Consider the following 21,622-nt stretch of genomic DNA (forward strand, 5'->3'; position numbering starts at 1 on the left):
CAGGAAACAGAAGCAGGCTGGTCTCTGAATTTGAGGACAGCCAGGTCCATACAGTGAGTTCCAGGACAATCAGGGCTACATGGAGAAACCCTGTCAAAAAAAAAAAAAAAAAAAAAAAAATTAAGGGGGAGGGGGTTGGGGGGAACGACAACAGACAGACAGGCATCATCTCTCACTGGACTACACTCCAGCTCCCCATCTCAGAGTCTCTCTGGTTCTCAGACCCACATTCACTGCTATCTAAGAGGGCTGGGCTTAACAAAAGTAATGCACATATCTCCTCTTGCCCAAACTCCTCCAATGTCTCCTCTCCAGTATTGAATGCCTTCTACTGTGGCTTCCCCATCCTTGATGGTCACAGTACCTTCATGTCTCAGCAATTTCCCCAAAGGAATTTCAAACAGTCCCATTTCTTGATTAGATAGGTTTGAGAAACTTAGTATTTAGGATACAATAACTGAGAAGTCATGGGGCAAAAAGATACACATAAGTGAAATTTTTTCATTCTTAATCATAATTACTAACTACAGAATGTATGTACCTGTCAAGTACTATACAATTTTCAAACCTTAGAATAAACTGGTTGTGGCCACCCTCATTACCATTTAACATAGATGTTCACATGGTACTTGAATTTTGTCATAAGCAACTGTCAAAAACTCCGCTTTCACAAAGATACAATACCATCGAAATGAATGTAGCCTTACCTGAGATTAAAACCTATCATGTCCTTCAAGCATGATGTTTGACATCTGTCAATTGCAGGCCCACTTCTCTGTGCCTTCTTGTGTGAGTCACTCTTCCATAAACTCCTCTTGGCCTTGATGTTGCTCCTGCGCTCACCTCCATCTAAGTCAGCTCTCCTCAGTCTCCATTCAAATAGCCCGTTCTCAAGGAAATAAGAAACCCACTACCTACTGTGTGTACTTGGTCAATTGCATCATGGACCTACTATGTTTCTCAAGGAGTAAGTACTCTGTTTCATGTAGCTTCCTTGGTATCAGCTACTTAAGGATTGTACTGAATTTCAAATACTGTGGCCCAGGGTCTACCTATTTTGTTTGCTGGGAAATACATAAAGCAAATAGAGAAAGCTCACATATATTTAGTGAAACAGGCTGGAGTTATCACAGAGAAAGGAGCTTCAGTTGGGGAAGTGCCTCCATGAGATCCAGCTGTGGGGCATTTTCTCAATTAGTGATCAAGGGGGAAGGGCCCCTTGTGGGTGGGACCATCTCTGGGCTGGTAGTCTTGGGTTCTATAAGAAAGCAAGCTGAGCAAGCCAGTAAGGAACATCCTTCCATGGCCTCTGCATCAGCTTCTGCTTCCTGCCCTGCTTGAGTTCCAGTCCTGACTTCCTTGGTGATGGACAGCAGTATGGAAGTGTAAGCTGAATAAACCCTTTCCTCCCCAACTTGTTTCTTGGTCATGATGTTTTGTCCAGAAATAGAAACCCTGACTAAGACACACGGGGAACAATGTAGTCAGCAGAATGAAAGGTAATCAGGTATTTAGAATACTGCAGGTAGAATGCAGCCAAACTTTCCTAACGAAAAGGATAAGCCCATGTGAACACCTAGGGAATACAAGTTAAAAGTAGCTGCCTAGGCACAGTGCTGATTATTCATCCATGTTTTAAAACATTACTTAAATTGGGCTGGAGAGATGTTTCAGCGGTTAAGAGCACTGTCTGCTCTTCCAGAGGTCCTGACTTCAATTCCCAGCAACCACATGGTGGCTCACAACCATCTGTAATGGGATCCAGTGCCCTCTTCTGGTGTGTGTTTATTTATATGAGCTACAGTGTGCTCATATAAATAAAATAAATAAATCTTTTTTTTTACTTACTTAAATTTATGGATAAGATGATGTGGCATTTGGTTTAAAATAAAAGGAGGAGAGGGGCAGACTGTCATGTGTTGACGGGCCATCACTGCAGCTGGGCACTGGCTACATGTGGCTCTCTTGATTACATGAAGCTCTCTTGATGTTGTTCCCTTTAATTCTGTATGTGCATTATGTGTGTGTGCGTGCATGCGCATATCTTTTCATTTAAGATATATATATAAAATATACATATACATATATATCTTTTCTAAAATGAAAAGATAAAAAATAAAAACAAACAAAAAAGACTAAAAAGGAAACCATTTCAGGAAACCCTTTCCACAAGCTGGAAGCAAAGACAGTCTTACCCCACCTCCACCTGTGAGACACCTTTGGAGGTCTGATCCTCCAGTTCCACAGGGCAACTGCATGCCAGAGACACCCTACCCCCACCTCAGACTTCCCTAGCAGAAGCTGGTCAGGCTGCGATGCTATAGGAGAAGATTGGGGGTTGAAGGTGGGGTGGGGACAACACAACTTGGCTAGAGAGAAAAGGGGCTTTAAAGAAGTCAGTGAAAATCAACTGTTTTAAGCTATAGTTGACGATGAACAGCTTTCTCTAGAGGTGGCTCTAGACAGACTTCTTCTATGTATCAAGAAGTAAGAACCTTTGATTATGGACCCTGTGAGAACACACTGCTCACTTAACTGCTGCTCAAAGAGCCTTGAAAGATCATTCTCTTCTCTACTCCAGAACAGCAATATTTCTGGAACTTCTCCAGGGTCTGCAGGTACACATGCAGGGTAAAGCACAGGTTGTCCTGCCCTTCTACACTGCCATCTTCCAACTTCTATCAGGCTCCACAGAGAACCACTGAAACCAGCTCTTCTCTAACTAGACAACCTACACGCTATGGCATTTGATCAGACACCCTTCTAAGTGTCTCCAAGTGATCTGAAATGTTCTGAACCAGGCCTTTCAAAAGGCATTGAGGGACTATAGACACCAGAGATGAAGTCCCAAATGCTTTACAACACCCCCCTATACACACACACACACACACACACCCCTTCATAGAGAAAGCAGGCAGGACCAGAGCATGGGGGTGATGGAAAAGAGGAGTTGAAAACCACGTACCTGCCACAAGCCTAGTCAGTGTGGTGTGCTCCTGATGAGACAGAACAAAAGCTGGACTGCTAGCAGAGCCACCACAGACAAGAAAGTATAGAAAGCCTCAGAAGGGGAACATAAGCACCGAGAGCAAACTAGAAGCTTCTAAGGTGAGAGAAGTGTGGTGCAGGCCTATGAGAGTGGGATGAGCAGTAGGCGGGTATCAGAGAACTAATGAGGAGGGAGGAGAAGGAATACAGCATAGGGGCGGCTGCAACAGCTCAATGAAAACAGGCCTAAGCTAGTGTGAGATGAACAACAGAGACAGACAGCGGCCAGAGTCCTGACCAAAAGAGAAAAAGCTGACATGAGATTTTAGTTCTAGCAGAGAAGACAGCAATAAAACAAGAAGGGTGTGGCCTGAATGCAATAAACAAGTGCTACTTCCTCAGAAATGAACTTAAATGTCCTAACACTGTTCTCTGATATAAAATATTGGAAGAAATAGTCATTTATGTTCCTTCAACTCAAAACTAAATTTCATGCATCCAAGCAACCTAGTTAAGGAACTATTTCTCCCCAGAAATAATCGAAGCCTTATGCTCCTTAAAGTTGTCAGGTTTATATTGTAAAGTACAAAGTCTTAAATGCCCCTCAAAATCTAGCTTTCATGGGGAAAGAATTTTAAAATAAATGTTTACTCAAAAGGTCTTCATGTTCTAAATCTTACCACAGCTTTTGTCTTCATGGAAAACTAGTGCATGTCACAGTGTCATGTTGGATAAGGACAATCATGCAGAATTAAATACCCAAGCAATCAGGAAAATGGCCCAACAGCTAAACTATTTTCTTTTTTTTTTTTAAGATTTATTTATTATTATATCTAAGTACACTGTAGTGGTCTTCAGATGTAGCAGGTGAGGGCGTCAGGTCTCATTACAGATGGTTGTGAGCCATGATGTGGTTGCTGGGATTTGAACTCAGGACCTTTGGAAGAGCAGTCAGTGCTCTTAACTGCTGAGCCGTCTCTCCAGCCCCTAAACTCTATTATTCTTCCTCATCTCACCTCAGCAACAGTAATTCAGGCCAGGTGTTACCATCAATCATGACGGGACTGAAAAGACTGCACACCCAGGTGCCTTCTGGGATGCCACACCTTAACAGATACAATAGGGGTGGGAGGGAGGTGACATCAAGCCACTGATACCCAATGGCAAGAATGAACAGGTTACAGTTACAGCCAAAAAGAAGCATTTTATTCATATGCTTCCAAAATCATAATTATGCTATACCAAAACAGATGGCTAAGAATACACTAGAGGCCAGATTTCTGCTACTACTAGTAGGGATTTGCTAGCAAGAAAAATGTCCAGTGCACTACATTTTGAAGTGTGTCCCATCAGGAAGGGAAGTGAGTCAGGTACAAAACGAACAAGGCTGGTTGTACACAGGATGGTACTTATTGAAGCTAACAGGCAAGTGCATGGTATCCTACAGAGAACATTTATGTTGGAAAATGTTTAAAAACATTTCACATGGGGTTAGGGATTTAGTACAGTGGGAGGACACTTGCCTAACAAGTACAAGGTCCAGGATTTTGTCCCCAGTATGTCCCCCTTCTCCCAAAATCTTTCACATTAAAAAGTAAAATTCATTCATTCATTCATTCATTCATTAAAAAGTAAAATCCAGGCCTAGGGAGATGATGAGTAGATAAGGCACTTACTATGCAAGTGTGAGGACTAGTGCTCAGATTACCAGCACACATAGGGCAAGCTGGGTAGCTAGATTAGCTAAACTTGCAAGTACCAGGTTTATCAAGAGATCCAGACTCAGTAAATAAGGTGAAGATGCACTGAGAAAGACATCCAATCTCACTCTCTGGCCTCCACACACCACACACACATGTGCATGCACACAATCATACCACACACACTTTAAAAAACTAAAATACAAGGTCCATGAAAAAGCTGAGCTTAGCATTAAGCACCCATAACTTCAGCACTGGGGGAGGGAAGAGGACAGAAACAGATGGATTCCAGAGACTCGTTGACCAGTTAGCCTGTCCTGCCTAACTAGTAAGATTCAGGTTCAGAAGGCTTGGAGAAATTACTGCCGAAGACATCTTGAAGTTAACATCTGATCCCTACACATGTACACACACGGGTGAGAGCATGCATGTGGACACATGTGCACACATAGGTGCAGAGAGAGAGACAGAGAGACAGACAAGGACAGAGAGCTGGGCCTGATGACACATATCTATGATTCTAACTGCTCAAGAGGCTGAGGCAGCAAAATCAAAAGCTCAAGGCCTACAGGGTCTACAAACTGAGATCAAGACCAGCCTGGACAATTAGTGAGATACTATTTCAAAACACAAATAAAAAGGGAGTTGGAGACACAGCTCATCAGGAGAATGCTTGCCAAGGATGCATGAGGACCTGGTATTAATCCTTAGAACCACATAAAAGAAAAAGACCCCAGTGCTTCGGAAACAAAAAGCTTTGCCAGACTGGGTGGTCTGTAGCACACATCTTTAATCCCAGCACTTGGGAGGCAGAAGCAGGTGGGTCTCTATGAATTCGAGGCCAGTTTGGTCTACAGAGTGAGTTCTGGGAACTACACAGAGAAACCCTGTCTCAAAAAATAAACAAAAACAAACAAAAAGCTTTGTCATAATCCCCTCATGTCAGACTAATTTTAATCCTCACAGACATTGAGAAAAAACACCTTTCTTGTACTTGAGCAGTGAGATAGAAAGGAAGAAGACACGCATCATCCAAAACCTGGGAATTCCTTAAGAAATAGAACTACTAAGAAAATGTCATCGCCACATTTCATAATTTCCCCACCTAATGCTGTCACTCTTCTGCAGATCTGACTGTTCCTCCGAACACACACTCAACCTAACAGGTACTACAAAAGGCAGAAAAGGCTGTGTGAAATTCAAGAAGCCAGAACTACCTGCCACCACAGTGGTACAAGTGTCAGGGATTGACGCATGCAAGGAGGCAAAGCAAGTCCCACACACTTGCAAGGACCCACAAAAGACACTTGGCCAGAAGGGTCCTGGGAACCAAATGGCATTAAATGCCTCAGATGTTAACTGAGCTCTTCAGTGGTCAAGAGGCCCCATCAAGGAAGACAAAACCCCAGCACAAGCTGGAAGACCTTCATTCATTGCAATGAAGAGTCTCAGAGCCCACATGAGGAAGGGGCTTCACTTTGCCTGTAGATAAGAAGGTGACCTGGCCATGGGGTCTTTGCCCAACACTATTTTAAGTCAAGGTCTAGACTTTATTTACTTACTTATTTAACTAACTTACTTAGTGTCTCAGTGGCTTTGCCTGCATGTATGTCTGTATCACTTTCATGCTATCTCTCTCATTCATTCATTCATTCAGTGTCTCAGTGGCTTTGCCTGCATGTATGTCTGTATCACTTTCATGCCATCTCTCTCATTCATTCATTCATTCATTCATTCATTGTCTCAGTGGCTTTGCCTGCATGTATGTCTGTATCACTTTCATGCCATCTCTCTAGCCCATAAGACCAAAGTGCTGAGAGCTAGTAAGAAGTTCTGTGCCAGTCAAAGGAGTGAGGCTTGAGATGTGAGTGATGCAGACTGATGGGTCTTCCAGGCGTCCTATGAGCTCAGACCTGACCACATGAGCCAGTCCCCTCAGACTAGCTGTGGTAACGACCCCATTAAGGGTGCTCACACTCCCTTTCCTCTCTCTGTGCACAGGTGGCACACTCTCCACATGGATATAGGTGGCAAGCACTGGAGGCAGCACAATGTCCCTTGAAGGGTGTGTGTGTGTGTGTGTCAGCACAATGTCTATTACAAGCAAGAGACCGTGGGGAATCCTGACAGTGGTCAGCAGACTGCCACATGAATCTCGGAGGTAGATGCCACAAGCCTGGCTGTGACCTGGAACTGGAGACTGAGAGGAGTGACAGTCAGATTTGGACGGTACTTCCTGAATCTGCACAACAGGACCTGATGGCCAGCTGAGCAGTAAGAGGATAGCGGAGAGCACTGTTGCACAACTCTCAGCATAGGAAAAGGTTCAGAAAGAAGCGCCCACCTAGAATAGGACATTCATGTGGTTGTATAAGTCTGTCTTTAAATTGTTAGGAATAGCAACATGTGTTTCATTGAGAGCAACTGTACCTGCCAAAAAAAACTGTGGATACGGGGGGAAATATTTGTAGGTTTTTAGCTCCTAAAAAAAGGAAACAGGAAACCATGAAATGAGTCCCAGATATGTACTCCGAAGAACATCAGTTTGCTGGTAAAAGACTTGTGCTTGAATTCACAGGTTTCTCCCACCCATTCCACTGTTTCAAGCCCAAGCCAAGGTCCTCCCTGGTATGGACATGCACAATACACTATTGCTTAGCATCCCAACTTCTTCCTAGTCCCATCAGCCCAGCCTCATTCTACATAGCACCTGCTTATCCTCAAATTGGAGAATACATTGGGCATAATGTTTTTGTACACTGTGTAAAGTTTACCCTTGTGTTAATCAAATACCGATTTCTCTGCCCTCCCCAGGCAAGGCACTGTAATGCTTATAACAAGAATCTCCTACCTCAGGTTTGTGTAAACAATTCTTACCATTTATGTTCTGCCTTGTCAAGAAATGCTAATTACACAATGGCTGGGCAGAATAGAGAATAGGGTGGGAAGTCCACAAAGGGTGGGGGTGCTGAACCATGAGGAAGAGGGGGTCATTGAGAAGAGATGATCAGGGCTGGAGAGATGGCTCAGCAGTTAAGAGCACTGACTCCTCTTCCAGAGGTCCTGAGTTCAATTCCCAGCAACCACATGGTGGCTCACAACCATCTTTAATGGGATCTGATGCCCTCTACTGGTATGTCTGAAGACAGCTACAGTGCACTCATATAACTAAAGTAAATAAATAAATCTTTTTTTTTTTTTAAAGATAACTCATTTATAGATACCAGGTACACTAGTCTGCTTGAACATCAAAACATCACAGACTAAGGGACTCTAGAAACTGACAATTATTTTTCATAGTTCTGGATGCTGGAATCCTGAGATCAGGATCCAGCAGGCTTGGCTCTTGTCCAGGAACCTCTTCATGGCTACAGACATCTTCTCATTGTGCCCTCACATGACAGAGAGAAAGAACACAGACAAGTCTGTCCTGTTCTTACAAGGACACTAACGCAAGTGTGGAGTCTCACCCTTATGCTATTCATAAAGTCCCACAGTCACTTACCAGTACACTGGAGCTTAAGACCCAACCTGTAGAAACACATTCTGTCTGTAATACGTAGGCATGCTACTCCTATGCTTGGATTCTTCCATTTCTTTCAATGTCCTTCCATGGCAACCAGGCCTACACAAGCACTCTTTATGGGGGGTGCAGACACAGTTCACTATGGAGTGCTCAGAAATCTGTGAGTACATTTCCTGATGGCCATGGGGACTGGGGCCAGAGATGCCAGGTAGTTTCATTTGTTTGGTTTTGTTTGGATTGTTGTTGTTTGAGACAGGAGCTCTCTAAATAGCCCTAGCTGTCCTGGACCTCACTATGTAGACCAGGCTGGCCTTGAACTCATGGAGATCTGCCTGCCTCTGCCTCCCGAGTGCTGAGATGTAATATGTGTCTGAAACGTCAGTAATAAGGAGTGAAAAGAAGCACAATTTTGAGGCCAATCTGAGCTATACAGCCCAGCCTGTAAAACTACACAGAAAGACCATATCTCAATTTTTAGAAATTATTTTCCTATTATTCAGTTTTAGATTATCAATTGCAAAACTATGTAAGTCACTATCTATAAATTTTGTTTCAGGAAAGCAAAAGGATACCTTTCTAATAAATCATATAAAGGCAGAATAGGGTCCCTTATATTCTGTTTGGTCCCCATTTCCCTCCAAGTTCAGTGTACTTCCACCTGCTGCCCTGCCCCTGCCGCACACGTCCATTGCAATGCTCTTCAGGCGAGGAGACGCCGACCCTTCCCCGGGATTCTGAGTTACTTTCTCGTTGCTATGACAAAATCCCAAATAGGAGTAACTTAAGGGGGAAGAGATTTATTTGGCTCACAGAGTTGGTTTGGTTTTGTTTTACTTTATGTGCCACGGGCATGCCTGGTGCTGTGGAATCCAGAAAAGAGTTGCTGGATACCTTGGAACTAGAATTACAGACCATTGTGACCACCGAGTCATCTCTTCAGCTCCAAGCTAAGGCATGACAGAAGCTTAGTCCATGTGAGTGGAAATGGGGGGCTGCTGCAGTTCTCGTGCTGACCAATGAGAAAGGAAGTTCCAGCTATAATCCTAAGGGCTCATCCCCAGGGGCCTACTTCCAGCAGTCAGGCCTTACTCTTTTAAGTTTCTACAACCTCCCAAAAGAGTACCACCAGCTGTGGACATAAGCCTGTGGGAGATAATCTCAAACTCAAACAATAACACTCCATCATACATCTCACTACAAAAGGTTCTTGTTTCCTTCAGGTCTTGCTCAAATGACATGTTCTCTGTAGGCCTGTTAAAAAGTGTGGCCCCTCAACCCTGCCCCTGCCCAGTGCTGACCCTTTTTCCTGATCTGGTTTCTCCACAGCTCTTTCTTGCGCATATTTCTTTCCTGTCTGTGTCCCTACTAGAACCAAAACTCTGAGCTCAGGCAAGGGAGGTTTTTTTCCCCCTCCTCTTTTTTTCCCTTGATGTATCTCCAAGGTCTATAATAGTTCTTATGAACTATTAGATGAAGTCTATAACTTCATAATATAGTTATATATTAATAGTTTTAGATATGCCAACTTTGAAATATTTAGTTATAACCATAAGAGTAAAATTATATTTCCAACTCACAGTATCAGTGTGTTACTATCATTATACAGAATTATAAATTGAGCTGAGCGTGGTGGCGTACGCCTTTAATCCCAGCACTGGGTGGGGGTGGGGGGTGAGGGGGGTGGGGCGGGAGTGCAGAGGCAGGCGGATTTCTGAGTTCAAGGCCAGCCTGGTCTACAAAGTGAGTTCCAGGACAGCCAGAGCTACACAGAGAAACCCTGTCTCAAAACAAACAAACAAACAAACAAACAAATGTAAATTGAAGTTACTGCTATCCAGGACTTAATTTAATTTTAAAGTGTAGTTCTGCTGAGTTTGGTGATATACATCTATAATCCTGTCACTTGGAAAGTGGAGAGAGAAAATCAAGAGTTCTAGGTCATCCTTAGCTACACATGGAACTTGAGGCCAGTCTAGGCTCCAGGAAGCCCGTCTCAAACAAAAACACAAAACCAAAACAACCCCTCCCCAGCTCCTATCACTTTAAGTGGTTAGATTGTTAACTAAGTACCACTCACCCATTCTTAAATGTCATAATAGTTCTGTCTGCTGGGCAGTGGAGGTGGCTCACTCCTCTAATCTCAGCACTCAGGAAGCAGAGGCAGGTGGATGTCTGAGTTTGAGGTCAGCCTGGTCTACAGACTGAGTTCCAGCACAGCCAAGGTCACAGAGAAACCCTGTTCTCAAAAACAACAACAATAACAACAGCAGCAACAACAACAACAAAAAAACAAAAAACCAACAAAATAATAATAAACCAAATTGCTGTCTGAACGCCTTACTTAGTGCTAGGCCCTGCCTATAGGCTCTCCCACTCTGTTCTCTTCCCACACAGCTACTTACTCCTGGATTAATCTAAAAGGGGAACACTCAATACATCACTCACCTGTTCAAACACGCTAATAGCTCCCAACTTCCTGTTTCATCAATCAGGCCCAACATACCTTGCTGCTCTCTCCACTCTCTACCTGCTGTGTATCCCACGCACCAGCACTTTCCCTGACCCACAACCCTGTCCCAGGTCTCTACCCCAATGACCCCCTCCCCTCCACCCCAGCCACAGACCACCTCTGAAATCATCACTCACTAGGTACAGGCTCACAGTACATTGCCAGAACCTTCCTTAAGTTGTTACAGAACCTTGTTCTACACTGAAGCTGTCTTTGATCCCTATCAAACTATAGGTGCCTTAAGGACAAGGTCTTTTTTTTTTTTTTTTTTTTTTAATGTCCCATACAGTATCTTTCCCAGGCTAAGGTTCTATTAATACACATTACATTGAATGAAAAACAATTTCATCTCTAAGCCACAAGGAAGGACAGACTGACTGGTGTATTTGAGTAAGTAACAGACAAGACAAGCCCCAGCTGTGCTGGACACAACCAAGACTACTTGTAAAATAAAGACCTGTGTGCAGAGAGCAGGGGAGGAACAGAGCAGCCTGAGTGGCAAAGGTGTCTTGCCTTGAGACAGTAAATGGAAGAATAGGCCTCCAAAATATTTCTCCCTGTCCTTTGTGACTTGTTGGTTCTTAGTTTTGAAATTTAAAAAAATTCTTCTTTCATTATAAAACACTTAAAGGTTAAACACCGACCATGAAGGAGCAACTGCACACACGTGTCCCCAGAGCCTACAACACAAAGAAGGCACTGAGAATGCTGATTTAGCCACTCACTCCTCATAGTGCTGGCTTTTTGGATGCCTTAAAGGTCTTGCTGCTCCATGCAGGTTCCAAACAGGTGGGGCAGGATGCCCAAAGAACTTGAGCTGGCCTTTACTATGGATAGGAAGCAGGTTTACTGCAGTAATGACGTGTGACCTTCTGACATATGACAATATTTTTCCATCTGGAAGACTGCTTAACAAAGGGAAATTAATGCTGTGCTCAAAAATAATAAACCATGGAGACATGATAAAAGAGAACACACCAATCAGGTCTGAATTAAGACCAAGTAAGAATTTTTAAGGAGGGTGGGGGTGGTGAGATGGTTCAGCAGGTAAGAACACTGACTGCTCTTCAGAAGGTCCTGAGTTCAAATCCCAGCAACCACATGGTAGCTCACAACCACCTGTAATGAGATATGATGAGATCTGACACCCTTTTCTGGAGCGTCTGAAGACAGCTACAGTGTATGTATAATAATAAATAAATCTTTGGGCCAGAGCGAGCAAAAGTCCTAAAAATTCAATTCCCAACAACCACATGAAGGCTCACAACCATCTGTACAGCTACAGTGTACTCACATACATAAAATAAATAAATCTTTAAAAAAATTACTAATGGATAGGATAACAGAGAAGAGACTAAGATCCCTGAATTTGATATGTACATAGCTTTGTATGGGATGATCACTTTGGAAATTAAGTACAATGAGTTGCCAGCTGCAGAGTTCCCCACCACCAGAAGGGAATGACAGCAAGATGGACACGTAAGAGTTAAGTGAGAAGCAAGCCTCATTTCAATAACTCAGTTAACGGGGTTATGTTGGATGTCAAATCTTACAGGCCCTGTAAAAAGCAAGTGAGTAATTTAAATGGTTGAGAAGAGATCTTCTTGCAATTATGATTACAAGACTCTAATCATTAGAACTTAACAAATCTTATGCAGCAGGTCTTCAGAAAGCCCAAGCAGCCAGAGCTATTAATAGAAAAACCTAGAGCTATTCAAACCCAAGACAGAAGCAATGAAGTATAAGAGATAAGACAGTTTCTGTTACATTCAGTGGAGTCATAACAGTTCAAGCTTTAAACTCACCCTCTTTGGAGTACAAGTCCGTTTCCTCTTTTTATCTCATTCTCCATTCTTATTTTATTAAACAACATAGAACCATTTCCCACTGGAATATGTTTACTTGAGTTCTGTGTCACTCAAGAACGATCTGAATTACCTTCTTTTAAAGTCCACTTGATGGAGCCCGTCCTCTTGCTGACAGCATGCAAGCTTCCATCCAGGGTTGAGACAAACAACAAGGTCTCAGGCAGTGTTACTGTGCTGGCTCTTCCAAAACTCTGCAATGAGATAGAATGCCTTCATGTCAATCCACTCTTTCACCCTGGGCATGGATAATCAAACTCCTGCCCTCAAAATCATCCTTCACATTACCATCCATCTTCCAGAGGAAGAAACCGAGGTTGGAGGGCCTAAGTTCTCATCCAAGAGCACATCTGACAGGAGCTGAGTCAACTTTATTCTAAGTGTTGGTCTTTCCCGCAGACCGACGAGTCTATATGCTAACATGACAAAAAAAATCTAAGACAGCCATGGGCAGCTGCCCCTGAAATAGAGGGGTCAGGATGTCAGCTCTTTGGCTTCCTTCTCTTGGGTCTCTTTTACTCTGTAAAACCTTACTATAAGAATCCATAATAAAAAAGAATAACAACTATTCATATGCCAGGAGATTTTTTTAAAGCAAACTAGAGGAAAACATTTAAAGTAAAATAGGAAGTCAGCCTTTATTATATAAAGTAGTACATATGCTAAATTATCAAGATTCTTGGGCCAGAGAGATAGCTCAGCAGTTGAGAGCATTCTCTTCTTCCAGAGGACCCTAGCTCAACTCCCAGCAGCTATGTTAGGCATTCATAACAGCTTCTAATCCAGTCCCAGAGGCTCTAATGTCCTCTCTTCTGGAACCCGTGGGCTCCCATACTATGTGGCATACATACACACATCTATGTAAATACATTTAACAAAACAAAAGGATTGAAGAACAATACACTTCAAAAAATGTCAAGATTCCAATGTAAATTGTAAGTTGAAGCTATCGTTATTGAGGAAATCGTCTCTATCAATCGTCTCTCTCTCTCTCTCCAAACGTTTCTTCACAATCAAAATATGGGGCTGGAGAGATGGCTCAGCGGTTAAGAGCACCGACTGCTCTTCTGAAGGTACTGAGTTCAAATCCCAGCAACCACATGGTGGCTCAAGACCACCCATAATGAGATCTGATGCCCTCTTCTGGTGTATGAAGACAGCTACAGTGTACTTACATATAATAATAAATAAATAAATCTTTTTTAAAAACTGAAAAATATACAATTTAAAGTCTATCTTTTTTTCAATAAATTATGAAAAATTATTCAACAAATTATGAAAGTAGAGGGCCAGGTGTGGTAGTTTGTGCCTATGGTCCCAGAACTTTAGAGGAGAATACAAGAGGATTTTGATCCACCTAGGCTACATAGCCAGGATACTGTCTCAAATAAAATAATAAGATTTTAAAAATTATTTTATTTATAGTTAAAAAAAATATGTGTAGGAGTGTTTTGCCTAAATGTATGTAAGTGTACTACGTGGGGGCCTGGTATTGCAGAGGCCAGGAGAAGACATCAAATCCTGGAACTGGAGTTACAGAGGCCAGGAGAAGACATCAAATCCTGGAACTGGAGTTACAGAGGCCAGGAGAAGACATCAAATCCTGGAACTGGAGTTACAGATGGATGTGAATTTGAGTGCTGGGATCCCACCTTGAGTCTTCTACAAAAGCAGACAATACTCTTAACCACTGGGCCTTTTCTCCAGTTCCCAAGATAAAAATGATAAAACAGAATATTTTAGGCCTAGGAACATAGCTCAGTGGTACAGCAGTTGTGTAAAGCTCCCAGTTCAAATCCTAGTAGTAAAAAATGAGATTAAAAAAAAAAATCTAAAGAGGAACTCAGCAGTTAAGACTGCCTGCTGCTCTTGCAAAGAACCTGATTCAGGGCTCAACACCCACACCGGGCAGCTCACAGTCATCTGTGCTCCAGCTCCAGGAGGATCTGTAACCTCTGCACTCCACAGGCGCCTGTGTTCACATGCACAAAATGTCACAACTAAAGACTGTGAAAATTATCTTTATCATCCATTGCTAGGAAACAGAGAGAAACATTAGTATAAGCTTTCTTTAAAAAGAGTTTATTTAGAAGCTAGAGAGATGCTTCACTGGTTAGGAGCACTGACTGCTCTTCAAGAAGACCGGGGTTCAATTCCCAGCACCCATATGGCAGTTCACAGCTGCCTGTAAATCCAAGATCTTACACCCTCATACAGACATACGGGCAGGCAAACACCAGTGCAGTTATACAGAAATAAGTATTTTTAAAAAGAATTTACTTAAAGTAAAGTGACATTTTCATACTTGTGTATCACTGCATGTTGCTCATATCCACTTACATCCCTTTTTCCTTGTTCCAACACAACATGCACACACACACACACACACACACACACACACACAGAGTTGCTCCTTTCATCCCTCAAATGACTTTATAAGAAAGCAGAAGTCCCTCAGATTTTAGATACATGTTTCAATATCTAAAGAAAAAGTTCCTGATACAGAAACATCTCAGGGCACAGTGACCCTATATGTATTTTTTAGAACTCAATTTTCTAATATTTAAAATGCTGAAACAAACTGAAACATATCTCAACAATAAATGTTGCATGTGTCATTAACACAGACCTTAAGAGAAATCTATGATACAGCAAAGTGATCATATACATTCGCCAATGAAAAAAAAAAGAAGCCAAACCTTGGTGTGCACTGTGGAGTCTGCATGTCCTCTGGCTTTGCTAGGATCTTTACTCACCACAGGGTTTCCATAGGAGCTGTCACAAGCAATCACATAGATGACAGTTGATAGTTTCCTAGAAAAAGCTGCTCTTTGAGATGGGCCCCAGTCAACTGTGCCACACTTTTGTAATTGGCTTTTCTTTTTCTTTTTCACTAGGCTATCCTACAATCTATTTAGTTGTGTGTGTGTGTGTGTGTGTGTGTGTGTGTGTGTGTGTGTGTGTTTGGGGTGGGAGAGTCTTGAATTAAGCAGATCAACAATGCTTGCATCTGAATTTTGGTGTAAGTACTCTTTTAGAATGAGTTTAACTGTCTTTTCATGTTCATGTTAAACACAGAAGGACTGGGCAGTTACTTGTGAAAGGGAGCCTGGCACTAGAATGGTCACTCTCTTAAAAACCTTAAAGGATAGACCCTGAGGGTTCTCTTTAGTGAAGCCTGAGGGAGGCGGCAGGACAAGCACTCCAGGCCCGTACTCCGTTTCCCACATCAGGGAGTGATGTTGGGAGTGGCTGCCAGAAGTGCTGGCCTGGAAGGCAGGAGGTGCAGCCCTTGATTTGATATGGCCCAGCCTTCTTTCTGGAAAGGGAGAAAAAAGAGCCAACTTTACTGCTGCCCAGTGGATCTGTTATCTGTACAGAGCCTCAAGTTTGAGTACCAAGAGCCAGCTTTTAATTCTACCTGAGGAACCCGGAAATAAGACTAAGAGAGAAACCACAGAAGCCTCAAGGGTGGTACCTGTCCTATCTGACGATCCAAAGGTCACTGTTTGGGAATGGTTGAAATCATTTTAGCTCCCAAGGTCCAGAGGGTAACAAGCTACAAGTGGACCTGCCTTCCCCCGTCATGAGAAAACTGCATGGCACAGAGCAAACAGCTATCACAGGAATAACCGCTTTGTAAAACCAGTCTTGGAACCCACACAGGAACCCAGTCCAGCTGGCTGAAGTAGAAAATAATAAACTTGGTAGAGGTTTGTAGCTTTTAACCATATGGAAAAAACTGGATGAGAGAAAGAGACAAAAGGAAGCCTAAGGAGAAACTCTGTTCAAAGATGGAGAGAATGCTTGTCCTCCATAAAGCAAGAAGGGCTTCCCTTAAGCTCAAAGACACTTCTGCCCTTAAAACAAAGTCTGCTTTGTGTAAATTTGCTGCAACTAGGTTTCTGTTACTTGTACCTAACAGCGCATGCCCTCCCCCGCCTACTTTTATTTTTTTATTTTTTTATTTTTTTATTTTTTTATTTTATTTTATTTTATTTTTTTTTTTTGGTTTTTCGAGACAGGGTTTCTCTGTATAGCCCTGGCTGTCCTGGAACTCACTCTGTAGACCAGGCTGGCCTCGAACTCAGAAATCCGCCTGCCTCTGCCTCCCAAGTGCTGGGATTAAAGGCGTGCGCCACCACGCCCGGCCTACTTTTATTTTTAAAAAGCGAGTGGTGGGTCTTTAAAGAGATGCCTGGCTGGTAAGAGCACATGCTGTTCTCAGAGGACGGAGGTTCCGGTCCAAGAACCCACACGGCAGCAGCTTACAACCTTCAGTGACTCCATTCCCAACGGATTAGTGTTCTCTCCTGGCCTTTGTAGGCACCAAGTATCCATGCAGTATATATACATACACTAAGGCAAAAATCCTCACACACATAAACCAAAATAAATAAAAACAGAGTGCTGAGGAGATGGCTCAGGAGGTAAGGGTTTTTGCCACCAAGCCTGATGACCTGAGTTCAATTCCCAGTATACACAGAGTGGAAGCAGAGAGCTGTTCCTGTGATCTGTCCTCTGACTTCCACATATGGTACTAGGAAAAAACAAAAACAAAAACAAAAACAAAAACAAAAGCAAAACTTAATTTAAACACACACACACAGCTGGGCAGTGGTGGCCAATGCCTTTAATCCTAGCACCTGGGGAGGGGTGTAGAGGGATGGGGTAGAGGAAGGCTGATCTCAGAAGCCAGCCTGAGTTTCAGGACAGCCAGAGGTAAAACAGAGAATCCATGTATTGAAAAAAACAAAAAACAACAAGGAAAAACAAACCAAACCAAAAACACCTACAAAGGAAAAATATTACAATATTATAGCACTATTATTTTCTGAATTTTTAATAATATGATCATGTAATTTGCAACAAGTCTTTCATAGACTAGAAAGAAAAATACAAGTTTGCAGGTGGGAAAGAAGCTTACACTCAGCAACACTAATGTAAGTACCTGAGCTGAAGGGGCACACTTTCAATTTCAGGATTGAAATCAGGCAGCTCTACCAACTTTGATTATTAGTAGTCACCAAAAGCAACAAGGCAAAAGTCTCCCAGTCAGATCATGAGCATCTGAGAACAAGAGAGCCGGCACTATTTATTACTGAAGCACATTGCAGCACAGAGAATGCCCCAGATATCTCATAACAGCAGCAGAATTTAAAACACTCCACAGAGCTCGAGAGGTGGCTCAGTAGTTACCAGCATCTCTTCCAGAGGTTCTGTGTTCAATTCCCAGCAACCACATGGTGACTTGAACATCAGTGCTCCTTCACTATTAGTGTGGAGACAAAAGCCACCCACCTAGTTTGAATATCTTGAAAACACAGGAAAAGCGATTGTCTGTGGTTGACTGGTGAACCGAAATAAACCCTTCGTCATACAACTAGCACACTCTCCCAAAAAATCTCAACAAACACAAGGTCTGCAGAGAAGAAGGATTAGTAACTGAGCTCTTGCCCAGGTACATGTCCACATGAACATCACAGCCCTGCCAAGTTTGGCAAGTTTTGTTCTTAACTGATTCAATTTGGGTGCCCCTGGGAAGCCACTATAATTACTATAATTAATTCTAGTTCATTCTCTCTCTCTCTCTCTCTCTCTCTCTCTCTCTCTCCCTCCCTCTCTCCCTCCCTCCATCCCCCCATCCCTGAGATAGAGTCTCTCTATGTAGCCTGTCAAGCTCTCATAAGTATGTATTACAAATTTCCTGGTGTTTCAAAACCTCAAGCATAATTTATCCCTCCCTCTCAGATAGAGTTTTACATAGCTCGGGCTGGCTTTGGACTCTATATATAGCCAATAATAATCCTGCTCCTTCCATCTCTGGTGCTAGAATCAAACTTAGGGCTTCATGTGTCCTAGGGAAAAACTATCAACTGAGCTACTCCCCCAGACCTTCAGCAATTTTCTTAAACATGAAAATACCTGTCTCTAAATATAGCTGCTAAAACATGAATTAAATATGCTCCTAGATGCCTTTTATGATACTGATCACAGTCAAGAACTATTTGTACCTGAACACTGAAAAGTGCTGCTTCATGATAATGAACTTGCCCATTACCTCTGCCTAGCCATTTCAGACTTTAGTACTTTTTTTTCTACAACAGATGAAAAACAGGAACAGACTCTACAGCTATGCATGCTAGTTTCCAGAGGGCCTGAAAATAGAAAAAGGTCAAACTTACATCTGCTTTATGTTCTCTGGAAACTGATGTTTAAAACTAATACATATATACTCCTAGCTTGAAGATGGCTCTAGAAAGTGACCAACAAGGAAACTTGTAGTGGGTTAGAATAACAGGGACAAGTATTTTAGTCTACCATAAAACTGAACATCTACTTCCCAAAGACATCAGGCTCTGTCTAAACAGTCCCTCTCATAAAAGGTGACCACAAATCACTTTGGAATTTCCCAGCCTTTGAAGTAATCTATGCTTGATGCAAATATACTGTCCCACTTATAAGACTGCAGCATAAAGAGGACTGTAATTGCTGTTCCATTTATAAAACTCCCCAACACACATACACATTCATATTCATATCTCTCTCTCTCTCTCTCTCTCTCTCTCTCTCTCTCTCTCTCTCTCTCTCTCTCTCTCTCGGAACCTACAACTAGCCATAAACAATCAAGCTGCCTTCTGCAGTACAAGGACTCCTCAGGGATTTACTCTAATAGTCAGCTTGTTCCACTGGTGAAGAGCAAGCAAAGGACTTTAAAAAGTTCATCTGGGAGTCTAGAGAGATGCTCAGTGGTTAAGAGCACTCTGGCTGCTCTTCCAGAAACCATAGATCCAATTCCCAGCACCCACATGGTGGCTGACAAACATCTGTTACATCAGTTCTGACTCCCTCCCTCTTCTGACTTCTCAGAGCACCAGGCACACAAGTGGTACACAGATATACACAGAGGCAAAACACCCATCACATAAAATAAAATAATTTTCTTTTAAAAAGTTTCTTTTGTTGGGGTGAAGATATAGCCTAGTTGGTAGAGTGCTTGTCTAGCACACATGAAGCCCTGTGTTGGACCGATAGTACCACATAAACCAGATGAATGGCTATTATTCCAATCACCTGGGAAGTAGGGGCCAAAGTTATCTTTGGTCACTGAGGATGTTTGAGGCCAACCAAGGAACATGAGATTCTAGCCTCCAAACAAACTAGAAAAAAACAGAGCCCATTCTGGATCACTAATGTATGCACAGTACAGGGTTACAGGTAAGACATGAAATAAGTAGGCCAGTGAGACATATCAAGTTTCCACAGTGTTTTGTTTTACTACCCAGTTTGGACATATAAACTCTTGACGGCGATTAGATCTGCATGTCTCTAAATGAAGAATAATTAATTTTAAGTGAATGAAAATGTACTAAAGAATGAGAGTTTGTAATTATTAGCTCTAACAGTAATGCTCAGAAATAGGAAGGGTATTTTCCAACGGGCAGGCAAGACAAGACCTTGCATGTTTATGCAGCACAGATGGACAGCGTGCAGTGGATGACAAAGCAGAGGTCAATATCAAATAAGCTGTATTATTCTTCTTTCTTAGATGAAGTCTTGTTATATTAGCACAAATGGTCTTTTTTTATTATTTATTGTTTTTAGGGGTTAGAGAGATGGTTCAGCAGTTAAGAGTACTGACTGATCTTCCAGAGAACCCAAGTTTAATTTCTAGCACCACATAGCATCTCACAGCTGTCTGTAACTCCTGTTCCAGGGGATCAGGAAATTTGGAAATTCCCAGCCTTTGAAGTAATCTATGCTTGATGCAAATTGCACTGTCCCACTTATGAGTGCAGCATAAAGAGGACTACAATTGCTGTTCCATTTATAAAACTCCCTAACACACACACACACACACACACACTCTCTCTCTCTCTCTCCCTCCACCCCCCCCTCCCTCTCATAGAGGATTCAAATTAAGTTCCCAGTACCCACATGGTGGCTTACAAACACCTCCAACCTCCAGTTTCAGAGAATCCTACCTCCTCTTCTGGTCTCTTCAGGTACCAGGCATACATGTGGTACACATACATACATACATTTGCGTATTTACACACACATATAAAAATATGTCTTTTCCATTAAAAAAAAGAGAGAATTACAACCTAGACACACTAATTTTTTTCCTCTTTAGATGGGTTTCTCTGTGTAGCCCTGGCTGTCCTGAAACTCACTCTGTGGACCAGCCTGGCCTCAAACTCAGAGATCCACCTGCCTCTGGAGTGCTGGGATTAAAGGTGTTTGTCACCACTGCCAGCCCAAATTCACTGATTTTCAAGAATATCAGAAACTTTTCTAGCGTATCACCACAGACTCCAGTCCTGTAGTGCTTTAAATAAGTAAACAAATAAATTGGGCTGGCAAGATGGCTCAGTGGGTAAGAGTACTACTGACTGCTCTTCCAAAGGTCCTGAGTTCAAATCCCAGCAACCACATGGTGGCTTACAACCACCCGTAATGAGATCTGACGCCCTCTTCTGGTGTCTGAAGACAGCTACAGTGTACTTATGTATAATAAAAAATAAATCTTAACAAATAAATTAACAAACTAAGTTAAATAAAACACCTACAGAGCATGTCAATCCAGCAAGAAGTCCCTCAGAGTAGTGTCCTATAACCGAGGACCTTGATGGCATTAAAAGATATTTTAGGGGCTGGAAAAATGGCTCAGTGGTTAAGAGCACTGACTGCTCTTCCAGAGGTCCTGAGTTCAAATCCCAGCAACCACATGGTGGCTCACAGCTATCTATAATAGATATAATATATATCTATCTATGATGCCCTCTTCTGCTGTGTCTGAAGACAGCTACAGTGTACTCATATAAATAAAATAAATCTTTTTTTAAAAAAAGATATTTTAAAGAACATTTGTATCTACAATTCTGTTTGCACAATATTACCTCTTATAAATGCAAACAAAGCCTGGATACTGAAGAGTCTAGTTGCTTTATAAAAGTACTCAGCAGAGCCAAGCAGTGGTGGCACACGCCTTTAATCCCAGCACTTGGGAGGCAGAGGCAGGCGGATTTCT

At 42.4% G+C, this 21,622-nt stretch overlaps 1 protein-coding gene across 1 annotated transcript in view; it reads right to left on the reverse strand.

Annotated features, from left to right (window-relative positions):
- Ern1 (endoplasmic reticulum to nucleus signaling 1) overlaps positions 1 to 21,622 on the reverse strand; it is a 93,061-nt gene that overhangs the window by 50,427 nt on the left and 21,012 nt on the right. Inside the window, exon 2 of the mRNA XM_021175571.2 lies at positions 12,662 to 12,782. Coding sequence (XP_021031230.1) covers positions 12,662 to 12,782 — 121 coding nt within the window. The remainder of the gene's footprint in view (positions 1 to 12,661; positions 12,783 to 21,622) is intronic.

The sequence above is a fragment of the Mus caroli genome, chromosome 11, assembly GCF_900094665.2.
Source record: "Mus caroli chromosome 11, CAROLI_EIJ_v1.1, whole genome shotgun sequence".
Classification (NCBI taxonomy): domain Eukaryota; kingdom Metazoa; phylum Chordata; class Mammalia; order Rodentia; family Muridae; genus Mus; species Mus caroli.